Source organism: Andrographis paniculata, unplaced genomic scaffold (assembly GCF_009805555.1).
Source record: "Andrographis paniculata isolate CXL003 unplaced genomic scaffold, ASM980555v1 Contig5END, whole genome shotgun sequence".
Taxonomy (NCBI): Eukaryota; Viridiplantae; Streptophyta; class Magnoliopsida; order Lamiales; family Acanthaceae; genus Andrographis; species Andrographis paniculata.
In genome coordinates, this window is record NW_026137595.1 from 1,285,073 (window position 1) to 1,304,567 (window position 19,495).

At 33.9% G+C, this 19,495-nt stretch overlaps 5 protein-coding genes across 8 annotated transcripts; 3 read left to right on the plus strand and 2 right to left on the minus strand.

Moving 5' to 3' along the window:
- Positions 1 to 494: 494 nt before the first annotated feature.
- LOC127259022 (uncharacterized) lies at positions 495 to 3,602 on the minus strand. 4 transcript variants are annotated; one of them, XM_051286147.1, is made up of 8 exons: positions 3,373 to 3,602; positions 3,025 to 3,300; positions 2,696 to 2,877; positions 2,227 to 2,580; positions 1,925 to 2,125; positions 1,779 to 1,849; positions 1,399 to 1,556; positions 495 to 910 (listed from the first exon to the last, which is right to left on the minus strand). In XM_051286147.1, exons 1-8 carry the CDS (start codon positions 3,410 to 3,412, stop codon positions 594 to 596), a joined length of 1,599 nt encoding a protein of 532 aa, XP_051142104.1. In that variant the 5' UTR covers positions 3,413 to 3,602; the 3' UTR covers positions 495 to 593. The 4 variants fall into 4 exon arrangements, with proteins under 4 accessions (XP_051142104.1, XP_051142102.1, XP_051142101.1 ...); XM_051286145.1 differs by having other exon boundaries at positions 1,399 to 1,538; positions 2,678 to 2,877; XM_051286144.1 differs by having other exon boundaries at positions 2,678 to 2,877.
- A 1,201-nt stretch (positions 3,603 to 4,803) lies between these two features.
- On the plus strand, positions 4,804 to 7,223 carry LOC127258956 (1-aminocyclopropane-1-carboxylate oxidase homolog 1-like). Its single transcript, XM_051286051.1, has 2 exons — positions 4,804 to 5,793; positions 6,517 to 7,223. The coding sequence occupies exons 1-2, from the start codon at positions 5,294 to 5,296 to the stop codon at positions 7,091 to 7,093; spliced, it is 1,077 nt and encodes a 358-aa protein (XP_051142008.1). The 5' UTR covers positions 4,804 to 5,293; the 3' UTR covers positions 7,094 to 7,223.
- Positions 7,224 to 7,753: 530 nt separating this feature from the next.
- LOC127259017 (1-aminocyclopropane-1-carboxylate oxidase homolog 11-like) lies at positions 7,754 to 9,973 on the plus strand. Its single transcript, XM_051286138.1, has 2 exons — positions 7,754 to 8,422; positions 9,339 to 9,973. The coding sequence occupies exons 1-2, from the start codon at positions 7,923 to 7,925 to the stop codon at positions 9,913 to 9,915; spliced, it is 1,077 nt and encodes a 358-aa protein (XP_051142095.1). The 5' UTR covers positions 7,754 to 7,922; the 3' UTR covers positions 9,916 to 9,973.
- Positions 9,974 to 12,019: 2,046 nt separating this feature from the next.
- On the plus strand, positions 12,020 to 13,974 carry LOC127258997 (1-aminocyclopropane-1-carboxylate oxidase homolog 11-like). The gene is made up of 2 exons (XM_051286108.1): positions 12,020 to 12,719; positions 13,245 to 13,974. Exons 1-2 carry the CDS (start codon positions 12,220 to 12,222, stop codon positions 13,819 to 13,821), a joined length of 1,077 nt encoding a protein of 358 aa, XP_051142065.1. The 5' UTR covers positions 12,020 to 12,219; the 3' UTR covers positions 13,822 to 13,974.
- Positions 13,975 to 15,214: 1,240 nt separating this feature from the next.
- On the minus strand, positions 15,215 to 19,466 carry LOC127259189 (ribosome biogenesis regulatory protein homolog). The gene is made up of 9 exons (XM_051286358.1): positions 19,299 to 19,466; positions 18,229 to 18,388; positions 17,708 to 17,858; positions 17,017 to 17,068; positions 16,770 to 16,898; positions 16,485 to 16,602; positions 16,102 to 16,285; positions 15,612 to 15,725; positions 15,215 to 15,518 (listed from the first exon to the last, which is right to left on the minus strand). Exons 2-9 carry the CDS (start codon positions 18,318 to 18,320, stop codon positions 15,351 to 15,353), a joined length of 1,008 nt encoding a protein of 335 aa, XP_051142315.1. The 5' UTR covers positions 18,321 to 18,388; positions 19,299 to 19,466; the 3' UTR covers positions 15,215 to 15,350.
- Between the last annotated feature and the right edge of the window lie 29 nt (positions 19,467 to 19,495).

Consider the following 19,495-nt stretch of genomic DNA (forward strand, 5'->3'; position numbering starts at 1 on the left):
CTTTATTTTTTTGTTAGAAAGTTTGCATTTTAAATTAGAATTTGAACAGTAAAATATTTGAATTTGACTTCAAACGCTACATTTACTTTTTTTTTTTTTTTTTTCAATATGAGAAAATGACAAAAAAAAAAACTTATAATACTAATATAAACATATTTAATGTCAATTACAATGAATCTAACTCTCAAAAAAGGAATATAAAAAATAAAAAATAAATATGCAATCTTCTATCTAAAAAAGTTAATGAATAATAAACACATCTATTCTGGCTTTTGTACTTCATATACTAAAATAACAATAGGTAAATGCACATTAAAACTCGTATGTATGTTAGCACATGACAATAGTCCACCGACTTACAAACATTCGATGGCTCTCCCGTACAATTCAATATATATATATATATATATATTAATCATGTAAAATTATGCCTATTTGACCAGAATTTAAAAAAAAAAAAAAAGAAGAAGGTAAATTTGGATGATATAGGGACATCATTCAACACAAAATTACTTCAATAGATCATCCCAATGTCAAAATTACCTAACATCTACGACAAAAATTCCAAGACTTAGGAACTAAACAAATTAGACTTACTCATTGGAGAAAATAGATTCATTCGAACAAGTCGGGAGACCTTTGAGCACATCCCTCAGAGCATAGTAATGGCTGTCGCATTTGTGGTCCGAAATTATGTTGCTTGAAAGAAGGATCCTTTGGGAATGCTCGCCGGGCTGCTTCCTCAACAACGTGAAATATTCCACAGCACTTTCGACATTTTTAGCGTTTGAATTCCTTTTTAGATTGTAGAGTGTCCCCGGTACAAATAACTCGTCTGCTATGTTGTCAGGTAACAAGCTTTCATGGGATAAATTACTTGCGACCGAAACCTCCTCCTTCACGGGTGTCTCTAGTTATATGAAAGAAAAAAATACGGCTCAAACCGCATGACGAGATGATCATTTAATATAATATCAGAGCGACATGTAAAAAAAATTGTCCACATACGAGATTCATGTGTCATAAATCCACCTTACACGTGAGAATATGTAATTAATAATACTCCTTCCGTCCCGCTGAAAGATTATCATTTATCATTTTCGTCCATCCTAAAACAAAATTATCGTTTCCTAATTTAATAATTGTACTACCTATCTAACATAATAAATACCATTCTAACTCACAATATATTACACAAATCTCATTACTTTTATATTGCACAATACCAATAGGGATATTTTGGCATTTTTTTATTGCAATCTAATATAATACTAATATTAAAAAATTTACGTGCAAAAAGTAAAAGACAATATTTCAATGGGACGGAGGGAGTATAAAGTTTTAAGTGAAATTGTCATTTATTTAAAACGAAGATGACATCATGATCGAATAATGTACCTGGATGTTTTCGCTCTTCTTTGAACTGTGCATATTCGGCGAGCTTTTGAGCTACTTCTTGCACAGACGACACCACTTGCTTCGCATTTGTAACCAAATCCATGACGCGTTTCCAGTCCTCGCTTTTAAAAGCACTGACCCTGCCGACAAGAGCCAGCCTATCCTTTCATAACCAAGTGCAAACAAATATTCGGAAGTTTCTCATCCACATAAGTAACACATGAAAAATGTAAACGACAAGAACTCGAACTCATTAAATTTGAAACAAACAGTCGAGATTCAATTCAAACAGATATTCTTTCATGATGTATCCAGCAAAAATTACTCTTTTCATATGTCATGATCAATAATTGCGAACTCACGGTTAAACCTAAATTTACCAATCAGTTTCGACAATTTCTTCTCTCAGTCTTTTCAACGAAGCAATGCTCAATCTCGGGATTATATCATCCTGCGTAAATAAAATATGTCCAAATTCAAAACCTAATATAATACAAGTATGAAGGCATGCCTCAATGTTCCAAACCTGCATCACCACAGTCGACACAAAATCCGAGCAATGTTGAGCAAGTTCCATAGAGACACAAGGGGGAGTTGCGACTCCCACTGCCGTAATTATATCAGGACTGAACCCAAGCTCCAAAGGCGACTTCTTCCGCAGCATAATTGCAAGCAAAGAAGCAGTAGCGCCTCCCATGGAATGGCCCACGATCCTCAATCTAAAACCCTGTCAATCAAGCACAATCACTAAAGCAGCTGCACAAAAACCCGACAAAAACCCAAACCCAACAAGCAAGATACTAAACAAATTTCACAATGCCACACCACCTTGTGATCCTTTAGACATCTCCTTATGGAATCGATTTCATGACTGACGAACCAACGGGCTGCTTCAGCTGTTCCAAAGTGAGCTGAATAGCCTTCGAATGTAATCTCTTCACGACTCCCCGAGGTAATTACATCAGTAATGAGATCATACACACTTTGAGTTCCACGAATGCCAAGAATCACAAGCTTCTTACGCACATCGACTCCTAGATAATATCCAGGCCTCAAAACATTCGAATTATTTATAAACTTCACAATGTTATTCTTCCGGAGCATGCTGTTCCTAGCAAGACCAGCAACGCTATCTTTATAAGCTCCCTTCGCTAATTCTACGTGGTAGATGAGATCTTGAATCTAATCACCGAAAATATAACAAATTCAATAATACTCCATTAACTTCCTGGAATTGTAAATCCACTGGTAAAAGAATGGACTCAGAGAATTAAATTACAATAGGTTCAGATGAAACCATTTCTCCTGTCACATCGTCCGCAACTTCCGCAGACGCTTGACGAAGATACAATAGATATAAACCAATGGTGAGATCACTCAGACTCCAATCTTTAATCCCAAGCTTACTCCTCCTAATGCTTGCAAATATTTCAGAGAGTGATCTATCCACAGGCGCTGGTTCATTGCCAATGCTGTTTCCTGCATAAGAAAGAGGTAATGAAATCATTCGAAACTTATTGCATTACAGTATCAGTAGTTCGATTCGAATCTCCCAAGCTTAAAACGACTATCACCAAATCAAGCTTTCAAAGTATATAACTATTTTCAGAAAAAAGCTTGAAGAACCTGCCGGAATTGCCCATTTGTAGAGCTGCAGAGCTGGTTCTAGGGCTTTCGATAACCAAGTAATGTCTGGCTTTCGATAACTAAGCAGTCGGGAATTGTATTTGTTTCCGCTCACCCCTGAATCATGAATTGCCGAATTGTTCCCCAAACTATCATCGCCTTTCGTTGCTTTGAATTCGCCATCACTTCCATCCGATTTCGACCCCTGTAAGCCTCTTAGAGAACTGCACGAGCCTTCTTCGCGTAACAATCTGGTGCCATTTCCTCCGATAAAATCTGAGAGCGAAGAAACATTAACTACACGCTAATTATCATCGAAAAATTAGACGGCGAATAAGAAAAACTTACCCACAATTTTGAAAAAATTCTTAATCGGACTTCTAGCCATACTTCGGTCCCTGACTTCCAGAAATGCAAATACACGTACATGTCCTTCCTTGCTTGCGAATCGAAGCAGAAGCGGTGGTCAATTGAGGCAGAGATCGGGCAAAAGGTGCGATAAAATCCGCCCCACCTGCACAGATCGCCGACTGAGAGCACATCCGTTAGGGTTTGCAGAACGTCTCGCTGACACACAATGGCTTGATTGAAAATACGTCATTGTTCAAGGGTATAATAGTCAATGTAAAATAGTGGGCCTCCGGCCCATTTATTGGATCAGCCCAATTTAGAGTTGATCCATTAATGCTCGAAAAAATCATTTATAAAAAAATAAATTTATTACATAATTTTCTTTCGTGTATAACAACAAGGCGACAGTGGTTAAAGTTAATTCGAACAAGCTATGTTGGGACTGTATGATATTGTCCAATGGACAATATGTTTTTTTTTATTTAATGGACAATATGTGTTTTTATATCGAAAATATCACCCACTATAATTAAAATATATTTTTTCAGTAAGTCAAAATTATATTACTAATTTTTTGTTGACAGTATGTTAAATTTATCCACAAGTAAATAATATTTTCTCTGTTCATTTCATAAGTTTTTATTATACTTGACATTAAAAATATTTTTATATTTGTATAATTTTTCGTTCTATTAGTATTATAAGATACTATAGAAGTATTTTTTGTCATTTTTGTTTGATTTGTACTACATTTTTATATAATAATTAATATTCAAATATCAATATATATAAAAAATAAAAAAAAAACAAAGGTAAACTTTACAAGTGGACAGAGGTAATATTATACATCCGCAGCTGCCATTAAGTCCGACGAAACAAATCGCACAACTCGAATTAGGTATGACAAACAAGATCAGAAAACATCAACAGTTTGAATCTATAACCTAATATCACGAGTTCACCTCTCTATTGACATAGTAAATTTTCAATATCCTAAGAACTTTGCTAATACAACCTCGAGTCAAAGCTGATAATAGGAATTGACGTAATAAAATATTTCATTCGTTTTTTAACAATTTATTCATTTTTCTATTTTGACATGTCCCATAACATAGTATCAACTTCTTTTTTAATAATTATATTATATGTACGAATACTCTTTCAATTTATAATATATTACATAAATATCATCCTTTCATATTTACTATATCCCATTTATTAATATTCCTAAAATTTGGCGTAAAAAATAAATAAAAGGGAGATGGATTACATCATACTATTAGACAAAATTGTCCAAAATGGATATAGGCAAAACGACGAAAAAAATAAAAAAATGGAAGTGACTGATCATCATCATTATTATGACAAGAATTTGTTGTTTGTTTATGTCCCAATTTCAAAGAACAGACCAGTCCCAACTCAATTCTCAACTGCATTTTTCCCACTTTTGTCTCAATCCACTGAATAATGATTCTCGCTGTCCCTTGTCGTTTCTTTTCCATTTCATTTTTTTTTTTTTTTAATTGAGATTTCTCATCATCTGATCCGCACTGCATCCTTCCCGATGCAAATTGCAATTTGCAAAACCCTAACTTTGTCTTCAAAAATCTGTTCTTGATCAAAAGGTCAATTTGGTTTGTTTGATTTCTGCAATTGATTGATGAGTTTCTTTTGATGTCTTGGGCAAGTGGTGCAATAAAAAAAAACGAAAATGAAGTAATTTAGGGTCGTTAGCAAGCTGTCAGACAATGTAATATAATAATATTGCTATGCTCCCCACATGTTCGATCAAATGCCTCAAAGAGACTTCCCTTAATTTACTACACTTCTTCTATACCTTTTCACACAATCTTAATTTTCTTCGAATCAGGCAGCTGTTCATAGCGACAAACAAGAAGAAAATTCGATCGAATCCACAATGGGAAGTGATGGAGGATGGGAAGAGGAGGTCGAAAAGTTCGAAAGATCGAAAGCCGGAGTCAAAGGCCTCGTGGATTCAGGAATAACAAAACTTCCCTGTTTTTTTCGAACACCCTTTCCGGTGTCCGAAACCAATGACGGCTCCAAAGTTCAGATCCCGGTAATAGATTTGCAGGGAGTTGACCTCGGCGGATCGCGGCGATCAGAGATTGTCGACGAGATCCGCCGGGCGTCGGAGAATTTGGGATTCTTCCAAATAGTCAACCATGGAATACCCGCCGCCGCAATTGACGACATCCTCGAAAGCACGAGGAGTTTCCATGAGCAGCCTAAGGAAGCCAAGATGGACCTCTATTCGTCGGACGGCAGACGGACCGTTAGATTCTACACGATCAACGGTCGTCTCGAGAGATCGCACATCGCAGGCTGGAGGGATGCGCTTTCTTGCACATTTTTGGATGGCGTCGTCGACCCTGAGGTTATCCCTCCTGTTTGTAGGTAATATCGAAAAAAGTTTGACGTATAAATTTTGTTACATGATTCATTAACATATGAAAACTTGGTGTTTAATTTATTGCATAATTCACTTTTTTAAGGAAAATGTCTCATGTAAAATTTATTCCCGTGTCTCGCTCTAAAGTATCTTTTGGTTTCATAATAAATTAAAAAATAATATGATTTTATTAATCAATAAAAATGTATAAAATATTTTGATAATTTTATATATAAATTAATTATATGCGTAATGATATATTTATAATTTATATATAATTTAAAAGTATTTTAGTATTAGAGTATTACTATAATAAAAAATAAATATTTTTTAGCTGAACAAACAAAAATAATAAAAAAATATATTTTCAGTTGAGGTGAAAAGAACATTACATAATTTTTTCCCATGTAAAAAGCCTAGGAAGAAATAAATTTTATGTAGTATAAATCATTATTGGATATAATGTTTATATAAAAAAAAAAACAAAAATTTGATACTTCTTTCCCACTCCAAAGTACGTTTTTTGAGTTAGATTGAAAAATAATAATATTTTATTAATAAGTGTAAGTGTGTAAGAAATTTTGATAATTTTATCTACTTATAATTTAAATAAAATTTAAGGATATTTTGGTATTAATATATAATTATGTTTACTAAAATATGAAAATATATACCCCTCGTGCAGAATTATAACTATGCAATTTACTCTCGAGTATAACAATGTATAGGGACGGAATCGTAGACTACATGAAGCACATGAAGGATATAGGCGAGGCGGTCTCGGGGCTCCTCTCGGAGGCATTAGGATTACGCCAAAATACATTGTCGCAATTACAATGTATGTATAGTCAATACCTGTCTTGTCTCTACTACCCGCCATGTCCTGAGCCCGACCGGGCCTTAGGCGCGACAAAGCACTCCGACCCGACGGCCCTCACCATTTTAGTCCAGGACACCACCGGCGGCCTCCAGATCCACCACGACGAGCGGTGGGTCGACGTCCCGCCGATCCCGGGAGCCCTGATTGCGAACATCGGGGATCTTCTGCAGCTGATCACAAATGACAAGTTTAAGAGCGTGGAACATCGGGTGCTCGCCAGGGCGGCGGGCACCCGTCTTTCTGCTGCTTGCTTTTTCTATCCGAGCGGCATGGAAATTTCCGCCGGAGAACACCGGCCGATCGACGAGCTGGTGTCGGACGACAACCCGCCGCGGTACCGGCCGGTGAACTATATTGAGTTTGTGACTCATTTCCAGAAACATGTTAAAACTGGAGATTCAGCTTTGTGTAATTTCAGGGTTTGAGTTGTTTTTGGGTTATAGAACATTTGTGGCTTCTTTGAGTTTGAGTATGAGTACTTTGAATAATATTTGTTGGTTTTGGGTTTAAGGTTTGGGGGTTAGAAAAGTTTAAGTTCAAATAGTATTTGATGTCATAGAAAAAAGAGTTTGATATGATAAAATTTTTAGTTTTTTTTTTAATAAAAAAAAATCTAAGTTATTTATTTATTATTATTATAAATAGAACAAATATTTGATTTGTTAATTTTGAGGAAAATAAGCTATAAATAGTGCAGTGACCAAGAATTCACTCAAAAAAATTTTTTCTATTTCTCTCGTAAAAAAAATAGATATTTTTATTTATATTTAAAACTCTACATTATTTATAAAATTAATTTATGTTAATTATAAATAAATAAAAATATTTTTTATTTACTTCGGCCGTAAAAGATTTTATTATCTACAAACTGTGTCCGTGTCAATTATGTTGCGCCGGAGGGAATATAATTTACAACACATAAAATACTAATTATATTTTCTAAAATGCCCATTTCGAAGAAAAGAGCAATCCAATCCCGAATCAATTCTCAACGCAAGACAAATAAAATACTAATAATATATGTCTTAAGACTATATAATACCAATTTCAAATTGAAGAACAGATATAGCAAATCCCGAATCAATTCTCAACTTCGTTCTTCCCACTTTTGTCCAAACCACTGAATGATGATTCTCACTGTCCCTTGTCTTTTTCTTTTTAATCGAGATTTCTAACATATCATCTGCTCCATATATATATATATATATATATATATACACACATATACTGTGTTCTTCCCAACGGCAAACTGCAATGGGAAGTGATCGAAGTTGGAAGGAAGAGGTCGAGAAGTTCGAAAAATCGAAAGCTGGAGTCAAAGGCCTCGTAGATTCAGGAATAACAAAGCTGCCCTGTCTTTTCCGGACACCCTTTCGGGTGTCCGAAACCAATGACGGCTCCAAAGTTCAGATCCCGGTAATAGATTTGCAGGGAGTTGACCTCGGCGGATCACGGCGATCAGAGATCGTCAAGGAGATCCGCCGGGCGTCGGAGAATTGGGGAATCTTCCAAATAGTCAACCATGGTATCCCTGATGCTGTAATGGATGGAATCCTCGAAAGTACGAGGAGGTTTCATGAGCAACCTAAGGAAGCCAAGATGGACCTCTATTCATCGGACAATAGGTGTGTTGTTAGATTCCACACGATCAACGGTCGGCTTGAGAGATCGCACCCCGCCGGATGGAGGGATTCTCTTTCTTGCATATTTTCGGATGGAGTCGTCGACCCTGAGGTTATACCTCGTGTTTGTAGGTAATAACAAAAAAATTGTCTCGCATAAGTTTTTATTACACGATTTGTTAACATATGAAAACTGTGTAAAATTTATTGTAAAATTCACTTTTAACAAAAACATCATGTGTAATTTTAGGCAAAATTGCTTGCAACTGGTTTGGAAAATTTGCACAATTCTTCCTCATAATCTAGAAATTGCATGAAACATTTAGTATTTTTAAAAATGTTGCACAATATTCATTTTCTAGGGGTTTTGGTGCAATATTTTCGAAAATACGAATAAATATTATGAATTTTTAAGAAATTTTGTACAATATATTTTAAAACACAATGAAGCACCGTGCAATTTCCAAGAAAAAATTGTGCTAGATTTTTCAAAGTACAAGTAAATTATAAATAATTTTACCTAAATTTTATTGTGTATTCAAATCATGTAAAAAAAATTAAAAAATAAATATTTGAAAATAGATTTTCAATATAATGTTTTAAATAAACATAGGGGTAAAAGTGATTTGAAAACATATACTTGCTCCGTCCATTTTGAGAGCCTTTTGGACTTTTGTAGTAAATTTAGAAATAATAGTATTTTATTAGTTAGTGAAAATATGTAAGAGATTTTGAAATTTATCTTTTTAATTTTTTGTATAAAGTAATTGTACGTATAATGGTTGGTATGTTTGTAATTTAAGTAAAAATTGAGAGTATTTTGGTATCAATGCATAATTACTTTTTTCTAAAATAGGAAAGAGATACTTTGAAATTGGATATACGAAAATGGTAAAAATAATACTTTGAATTAGGACGAAAAATGTATAAATAAAGAAGACGAAATAAACACTATATATGTACATAGAACATGGCAAAATCAAGGGGCATACGAAGTAAACTTTTCGTATAAAATTTGCATAATTTACTCTCGTGTGTAACAATATAGGGACGGAATCACCGAGTACATGAAGCACATGAAGAATATAGGCGAGGCCCTTTCGGGCCTCTTTTCAGAGGCATTAGGATTACGCCAAAATACGTTGTCACAAATGCAATACATGAACAGTCAATACATCACTTGTCTCTACTACCCGCCCTGTCCAGAGCCCGACAGGGCCTTGGGTGCAAGAAAACACACCGACCCCGTGACCCTCGCCATTTTAGTCAACGACATCACCGCCGGCCTCCAAATACACTACGACGGGCGGTGGGTCGACGTGCCGCCGATTCCGGGAGCCCTGACGGTGAACGTCGGGGATTTTATGCAGGTGATCACAAATGACAAGTTTAAGAGCGTGGAACACCGGGTCCTGGCCAGTGAGGCAGACACACGGCTTTCCACTGTCTGCTTCTTTTATCCAAACAGCGAGCAGATTGCGTCGGGGGAACACGGGCCGATCGACGAGCTGGTGTCGGACAGCGACCCGCCGTTGTACCGGGCGGTGAACTACGTTGAGTTTTCGGTTCATTACCATAAAATGGCGGGAAGGGGACACTCGTTTTTGTCCGATTTTAGGCTTTGAGTTGGATTGGATTATGGAATGTTTATGGTTTGTTTGAATTAGGATTAGGGTTTTGTTTATACCGTGAAAATTTGAATTGAAATAGTAATATAATATAAATGAATGTGAAATTATGAATTGAAATAATAATGTAAAATATGCTATTTTCTCTCTGTCTCAAATGAGAAATGGAGTTTTGTAAAGAATTTTGTAGTAAATTAAGAAATAATATTATATTTTATTAATTAGTACAAGTGTGTAAGAGTTTTTTTTAATTTTGCCTTAGACTTTTATATATATAATAATTGTATGTATAATGGTATGTTTGTAATTTAAGTAAAGCTAAGGATACTTTGGTATAATTATTTTTTCTAAAATACGAAAAAAAAAAAAAAAAAAAAAAAAAAAAAAAAAACTTTGAAATGAGACAGACAAAAATATTAAAAAGTATATTTTAAATTAAGACGGATAGGGTATAATATAAATGAATATTTGATAAAATGTTTTGGATTAAAGATGTCGTTCATTTAGGGCGTGTTTGGTTTCAAGTGATTGGAACGGATAACTTTATGATCATTCATCGCCTACCATGTTATCTTAACCACATCTTTTAAAGTATTTGTTTTATTTGTTTTTATACTTTAACTAACTGGTCTATTTACTAAAATACCCTTACTTTATTAATGATTTTAAAAAGTATATTAGAGTAATAATTAGAGGTTGTTTCAAGAAATAAGAATAATTTTGTTATAAAGTGAGGATCACAATTACTAAATAAGGAAACAAGACAATTGTTTTGGGACAGACGAAAATGAAAAAATAAGACAACTCTATTGTAATTGAAGGAGTATATTTAACAAGACGCATCTATTTCAAAAAAAAAAAAAAATGATTATATGGTATAAACATATGATATTTTATATTGACATATATATTGTGTATTATTTATAGTATAAATTAAAAAAATATATATATATTTACTAATATATTGATCTTATTAATACATATTTTTTTGTTCATAATTAACACAATTTAAAAAAAAAAAAAAAAAAATGTTGCAGCAATCCCTCTTTATTCCAATAATATTGAATGTATTGCAAGCATCTCATCACAATGATCTACACAATTAAATGATGTGAATTATTACATAATATATTATATGTAATATTATAATATGTTATCTCTAATGTAACAAAATATTGTCATGTACCGATCATATAATGCAATTTTTTCAGTTGTTTAGAGAGAATATTTTTTAATGATTGATTTATTTGTTTAACTGGATTTATTATTTTTAAAAATTATGAAAAAAATTGTACTAAAATAACAATTACAATAACATGTACAGCTAGATGATGTGGGAGTGTGAGACGTTCTTCAAATATGTTGTTTATGATATTGTAATATGTTATACCTAATGTAAAAAAATATTATACTCCATCCGTCCTATAATTATAGTTCGAGTTGTCTTTGGCATGAGATTTAAAAAAATATTGATATTATATTGATAGTGGGTAAAAAATAAAAGACTTTTTTGCCCTTGTGAGTGTATTAGTGTAAAAAGCAGTGGCAATTGTGTAATAATAATGAAAATGTAATTGTAGTTTTATAGTGATATGATTATTTATGAAAATAAGACTATTGTTTTGAAACGGACAAAAATGGTAAACAGCACTATTGTATTGAAACGGACGGAGCAATTGATAACTAAAGTCAGATCTGTCCCTGGAGCTGGGTGACGAGGGCAACCACCCAGGGTAGCCATGACGTGGGAAATTGAAATTTTGTAAATATTCTTTCATTTTCACATGAAAAAAAAAAAAAAGAACAATTTTGTTGAACCGGTAAGTATAGTGTGCTGATTTGATCGAATCAGTATATATTATAAGGATTATCAGCGTATATAATACATTATATATTATATTATAATTTAATATATATTATTTTATAACACAATATATGCTAATATATGTATAAATATATATTGATTATTTATATAATATATGCTGACCCGATTAAATCAGCACAATGCTGACTTAGCCAAATCGACACAAGATCTGCAGCCATATATATGTTATTACATAAGACGGGTGTGATCTGTAGATGCTCTTAGGGTTAGTTAGCACATTGTCAGTCAAATGTAGTGACGTCATATAATATTACATCGTCCAGCTCTGCTTCCCACATGTTCGATGAAATGCCCCAAAAGACTTTTAAATTTACTAAACTCCAGAATTGGCTTCTTCTTTCACATATCCAATTTTTGTTATAATTGAGCTTTCGGTCATAACAAAAACAAGAACAAGATTCAATCAAATTCTCTCGATGGAAAGTGATCGAGCGCGGAAGGAGGAGATCGAGAAGTTCGACAGAACAAAAGTCGGAGTCAAAGGTCTCGTGGATTCGGGGATAACAAAACTGCCCCGTCTTTTCCAGACATCCGAGAGTGTCTCCGAAGACAATGATAGCTCAAATGTTCAAATCCCTGTAATAGATTTTCAGGGAGTTGACCTTGGTGGATCGCGGCGATTGGAGATCGTTGATGAGATCCGTCGGGCATCGGAGAATTGGGGATTTTTTCAAATAGTCAACCATGGCATCCCCGGTGCTGTAATGGATGCCATCCTCGAAAGTACGAGGAGGTTCCACGAGCAGCCTAAGGAAGCCAAGATGGACCTCTATTCATCGGATGTCAAGCGTGTCATTAGATTCTACTCGATGAACAGGAATCACGAGAGATTGTATGTCCTCGGCTGGAGGGATTGTTTCGCTTGCGTATTTTCGGATGGCGTTGTCAACCCTGAGGTTATACCTCATGTTTGTAGGTAATAACAAAAAAAAAAAAAAAAAAAAATTGTCTTGTATAAGTTTTATTACATGATTCGTTAATTGTATGAAAACTATGTAGAACTTTTTACATAAAACCTTCATGTAAAAAAAAAAAAAAATTGAATGAGAAATGGATATTTGATGCTATTAAATGATATCCCCTCTGGTCTATTTCAAAATGGAATCTTTAAAATTATACAGTTATTAATCAGTGAAAATGCTTAGTAAAATTTGACACGCACTTTGACTTTATGTATAAACTAACTATATGGGTAAGTATATTAGCCGTTAGTGTATGATTCATTTTTCTAAAATAGAAAAATGATACTTTGAGGTGAGATTGACGAAAATTATAAAAAATATACTTTAAATTAAGATGGATTATGTCATATAAAAAATATATGTTATATTATTTGTTTTTTTTTTCACATGGATTATTTATTTTGATTTATAGTTTAAAAGACAAAAATACCTCTAATAGATTTTATAAATTTTTATTACATAATTTACTCTCGATATAGGGACGGAATCGTAGAGTACGTGAAACATATGAAAGATATAGGTGAGACGCTTTCGGGGCTCCTCTCAGAGGCATTAGGATTACGACAAGATACGTTGTCACAGATGCAATACATGAATAGCCTATACATTTCTTGTCTCTACTACCCGGCTTGTCCAGAGCCCGACAAGACCTTTGGTGCAACAAAGCACACCGACCCCACGACTCTCACCATTTTAGTCCAAGATGCCACCGGTGGGCTCCAAATACACCATGAAGGGCGGTGGACGGACGTGCCGCCAATCCCGGGAGCCCTGATTGTGAATGTCGGAGATTTTCTGCAGCTGATCACAAATGACAAGTTTAAGAGCGTGGAACATCGGGTGTTGGCTAGGGCGGAAGGCACCCGCCTTTCCGCTGGCTGCTTCTTCTACCCAAGCAGCGAGCAGATTGCGGGCCGGGAACACGGGCCCATCGGCGAGCTTGTGTTGGATGACAGCCCGCCGGTGTACCGAGCGGTGGATTACATTGAGTTTACGACAAATTATCATAAATTTGCTCGAACCGAACATTCGCCCCTTTCCAATCTCAGGCTTTGAGTTGTCTTGGATGATAGAGCATTCATGGTTTCTTTGAATAAACATCGAGATGAGGCCCTTCTAATTATTTGAGTTGAGTTTTGATTTTTCTTTATGTAGTATTTGTATAATTTTTAAAATTTAAGTAATTGATAACTCTTATAAAGTTAATAAAAATATTATCACTCCCTTCGTTGTAATTCAAAATATTTTTTATCATTTTCGTTTGTCTCATTTCAAAATATATATTTCTTATTTATAAAAAAAAATAATTATACACTAATACTACAATATTCTTAATTTTTACTATGTTTCCTTGTAAGATTTTACCATGATTTTACTATTTCTATTTTCTTTTTCTCCAAAAATATCAAATCAAATATCCAATTTTTATTTATTTTATTACACTAAAATATAAATTTACATTCAAAACATCATATCATTATATATTTATATCACATCAAACAACTATTTTAATTCAAAATTTTACTATTCAAAATTAATACATAAAATCAAAACATCACAAGTAAACACACCCTGTATTTTATACAAAAAGTCAGTTCAAGTGTAAAACTATTGAAACATCATACACCACTGAGTAATAAAATTACTCCCTCCGTTCCATAACAAAGTATCTATTTTTCTATTTTAGTCCGTCCCATAACAAAGTATTTATTTCTTTTTTTAGTAACTATACTATATATCACAAATGTCATTACCTTATATCACACATACTAATAAGTTATTTTAGTCATTTCTACTTTATTCTTACTATATCCCAATATAATACTTATATTTATAAAACTACATATAAAAAGCAAATGGATACTTAATTTGGGGACGAAGGGAGTATTATCCTTTAATCTATTATAAAATTCCAAAGAATTCTTCAAAAAAGGACGGAGGGAAATTACATATATTTAACTCAAACTTCTAAAAAATTTGATTCAAACACTCCAAATGTTTAAAAACATCTGGAAAAAAAAAAAAAAAAAAAAAACAAACTAAAATATATTTGTAATTTTTTTTTAAAAAAAATTATTATATTATATAATTTTAAAATTATTATATATTATTTATATAAAAACAATTTCGACTCCGCCACCACATGAAACATGCAATAATAAGACAATTGCAAGAGAAAATTGGAGGGGATCATATGGCATTATATATTTGGAAACGGTTCAAAAATTAGACAACACATATCATAAAATGGCACATAATTTATAGTAATATAACACAATATTATATGACCTGACCGAGAGCACATACAATATTATGTTACTACAATTCCAGTAAAATTAGGTAGGTTTAATTGGATACTGAAATTAAAATATAATAATATTTTAATATTAAAATAAGGTAAGTAAAAAAGTTAAATGGTGGTGAAATGACGGAATTAATGGGACCTAGATGAGCAGAAACATAAATCAAAATTTATAGCAAGAATATGGTAAACTAAATTACAAATATCAATAGTAAAACAAGAAAATAAATCTTAATACCAGCAAGCAAGTTATGCATTTTACTTTCAAAGAACATAAATTTGATTACTTTGATACCTTCTTGTTCGACGGGCCCTTTTTGGACGACGATGAACCGTTTCTCGACGATTTCTTGAAAGATTTCTTGTTAGGCTTCATCTTGCCAGAGGATGATGATTGCCCACCTTGTTTTCTTTGCCTCTTTTCCTTCTTCACATTGTACATGTTTACGGCCTACAACATCGATACAAAACCAAAAATTTAACAGAAATCGTAGAGAGAGAACATGATACCAATAGCCCGGGGGAGAGAGAGAGAGAGAGAAACCTTTTCTACATTGAGTATCTCATGAGAGTTTTTCGAGATCAATTTGTTCAAAACCTTCTCAGTTTGCTGTCTCTCCATGGCTCCCATTCCCGACCCTTCAACCGCCGGTAGGAACTGCTTGCGGATAAATTTTAGAATTAGAAAATCGTTGGACGGCTTAATTACGATTAAACGGATACATTACACACAAATACATGTACATTATATTTGGAGAAAATTGCAAAAATTATTTCTCATGTATATCTCATTATTACTTTTGTCATGTATTTATCTCGTTGGCAAAATATATAAATCTCACAAGTTTGCAAAAGTCTCTATCTATATCCTTTGGTCGCGCGTGGCTAAAGGACAGAAATAGCAATTTCTGCAAACAAGTAAGATATATTTTTCCAGCGAAATAAATACAAGAAAAAAATGATAATCGATATATATGGGAATATTTTTAGCAATTTTCTCATTATATTTGCATAGGGGAGCAAAAAGCACGCACCTTTCGGTACTTCTTTTCATGCTTCGGGGGCTTCTCTCCAGGTAATTTCTTGTCGAATTTTCCACCACTTGCCGTTGAAGTTGCTGCCATTCCAGCAACATTTTGTAACTCATCCTTGCTAATTTTCTTGGACTTCTCTTGGGTCCCCGTAATGGGTAAAGCAGTCGCAGCAAGTTGAACATGGCTGCAAAACAGAAACTCAGCTTTCTGCAGCAAGGTTTTAACGTTCATAAAGGATGGCAATGCACATAAACATGGAGGAAAAGAATGACAATAAACATAACGAATCAAGAAGGATCACAAAGTGCGAGGATCAATGACCATATATTAAACATATGGACTGATCCATGTAGGCTATAGTGAAGCTCAGATCGAAAGATAACCTTGGCAGAGCACCAACTTTAGCAGCCTGTTTCAGATTATTCATGCGATTTTTCTCCTGTTTATCAACTTTGCTTTTCTTTTCTTTGCGCCTCTCAGCAAACGGATCCTTTCCGGGTTCTGGAAAAGAAACACTGATTATTACAAAATACTGATGGGAGTGGGATTCAATGATTAGTGGCAACTGATTTCCAAAATTTCAAGCAAAGAATTGGCAAAATAATACTTGTTGATACTTAAGTTGTGGACCAGGATAAAAAAAATAAGAAAGATACTAAATTGCGTACCATCAGTACTCTTGGCCTCAATGATTGGTACATCATTGTCATCATTGATGCTAGCATAGCCATGACGCCGTTTCCAAGTGTCAGTTTGCTCATCAAACACCAGTTTTTCTTTCTTGCGCTTTTGTATACCTTTGTGATATCCATAAGGACTTGTTAAAACAATACAAAAAAATGTCTGCAATGCATGCCTCTTAGAAATTATAACAGAGTAATAGAATAGATCTTTTTGCTACTCGGTAACGAATACCTTTCTTCTGAGCAAACAACTCCCATTTAGTTGGAGGTTTAGGCTTTGGAAGCTGAAAAATACATTTGAAAGAGAAATTAAAGTATGAATACAATATCTACTGTAATTCATTCACCAGTAAAAAGCACATAACATGTACAGATCAGTGGGCAACTCAGAATCTTCTGGATCTGTGCATATATCATTAAACAATTAGTTTTCACTTTCACTTTCGTACATATATCATCCATCTACAATTCGAACAGACAATAATAAAACTACCTCATAATCACTACTTGACTATTATTACAATATCTCTAAATATTTTCGGACAATCTAAAACCAGACAAAATATGCAATATAGGATAACTGATGATCATCATGAAAAGGTCTCTTTTCAGTTCATACATACATCCAAAGATCCCATAAAAATCTGTCTACACCTTATTGCCCTGGAGTACAATATATAGCCAACACATTTCATCATCCTAAAAGAAACATCTAGAAGATGAGAAAATAAAATAGCTGCTGTTTGATTTCATCTGCATTAGATGGAAGATAAGACAGGAATGAATTTTATATCCTAATGCACGTATCTAATGCCCTACTTCAGAACATAAAGCACATGGATCATTTACTTTCTATTCTCCACAACCAACCCCAAACCACTATGATTAAAACGTAAAGACTTGAAACAAAATACACTACTTACAGGTTTTTCTCTGGGCAATTTGGTAGTAGGTTCAGGCAACTTGACAATGGGACCATTAAGGTCTTCGGTTGCGGGCAAACTGAAAAGGGCATCCGCAACTGCTTGAACTAATCTGGTTCCCTTTTCAATGGCTTCTTTTACAACCTCCTCTCTGTCAAATAGTTAATCCCAGAACGACAGAAAATGATACGAATAAGAAAGGTCCTTTTTACAAAATAAATAAATAGAGTTAAATAAAAACTTGCATGTCAAAGAGACTCTCAGCATTGTCAACAAACTGACAAAGCATTTTGATAAGAAGATATTTGAATATGAAATGGAAATGATTCCTCATGTTCTTTATTTGGAGTGTCACCAGTGGTATCAAAATGTGAGAATCATTTCAAAATTTGCAGAAATCCTAAACAATAAAAGGTTGGATGAGACAAATATTTTATTTCTTGGATGGATCATAGATCAACCCAACTTCAAGATATGAACCAAACTTTTAGTTAGTTAAAGGAACAGAAACCAACAAGCACCTGGAAGTGGGAGGAGCAATGAACTGGTGATGCGGATCAAAGGCCATAAGATTTCCCAGATCAATCTCATACTGTGTTTCCACCATATCCATGGGTCTTACAGACAATGAGAACAGAATGCAATCTATCAAATGGTGTATATTTGCAATAACCTATTTCCCTGGATAAAAACAAAAGCAAGGTTATCGACGGCCCATCCAATTAACTCAATAAAAATTTCCTTAGACCTACAGGACCAATAAATTTTCTGTTCTTGTAATTTTACTCTCAAACTGGATTACAATCAGGCACATCGACAGCAGTTGTAATGGTATAAGGTTCATATGGAATTCATTGAAAATACATCAGTGTTAAACTGTTAATATCTCAGATGTAAAAATTATATAGCTCAACAACTAATTACATAAAGTAGCTCTAAATCCATAGCTCTCAAACATCAGTACTCTTTCGTTGGAAACATATTTCACCATCAACTATCTTGTTTCATGGAACCGAACAAATCGAGAGCAACTTCAGAGCTAGTATGTATAATGTAAATAGGTTAAAATCCAACAAAATTACTCAATCCACCTCCAGCTTATCTTTCAAAAACATTATATTGTTTACATATTCATCAACAGTTATATCACTCTGTTCAATTCAAATCCAAATTTATACATTATTATCATTAGTCCTAAAATTAAACCTAGATATAGTCCATTCACGCCTTCCAATCATTCTTACTTCATATTGAAGAAAATATGAGCTCTAAAATCAACTAATTATCAACACCGCTGGCATGAATAAAAACAGGCTTCATTAAAACTTATAAAATATAGTAAATATCGTAAAGGCAATGTAGTAGGGGTTGCAAACCGGACGGTAAAGTCTCTTCAAAATATATCCGCACATAGCCAACAATCTTCAACTGATAATTTCCAATATTAAAACGGAGCAATAGCGAGACCAATACACCCAAAACATTTGTGAAATTTTCATTTTAGCACCAAAAATAAAGATAAACTAAATTAAGCCTCCCAACCAACAAATTTCATCAACGAGAGTAAAACAACAAAAATGAGAAATCTCACCGCTGGCGTCGGTACACTTCGACCGGATCGAACGCCGTCTTTTTTTTATTCCGCTTGATTGTTTGAGGTGGTTGATCCTTCCGCAGAGCAGTAGAGTGAAGAAAAGAAGAAGAAGAAAGAACGAGGCGAGGAGGGTGCGGCGGCTGTGGATGTGTATTAGGGCAAAAGGTTAGGGTGTGTTTGTGTTTGCTTCTTGT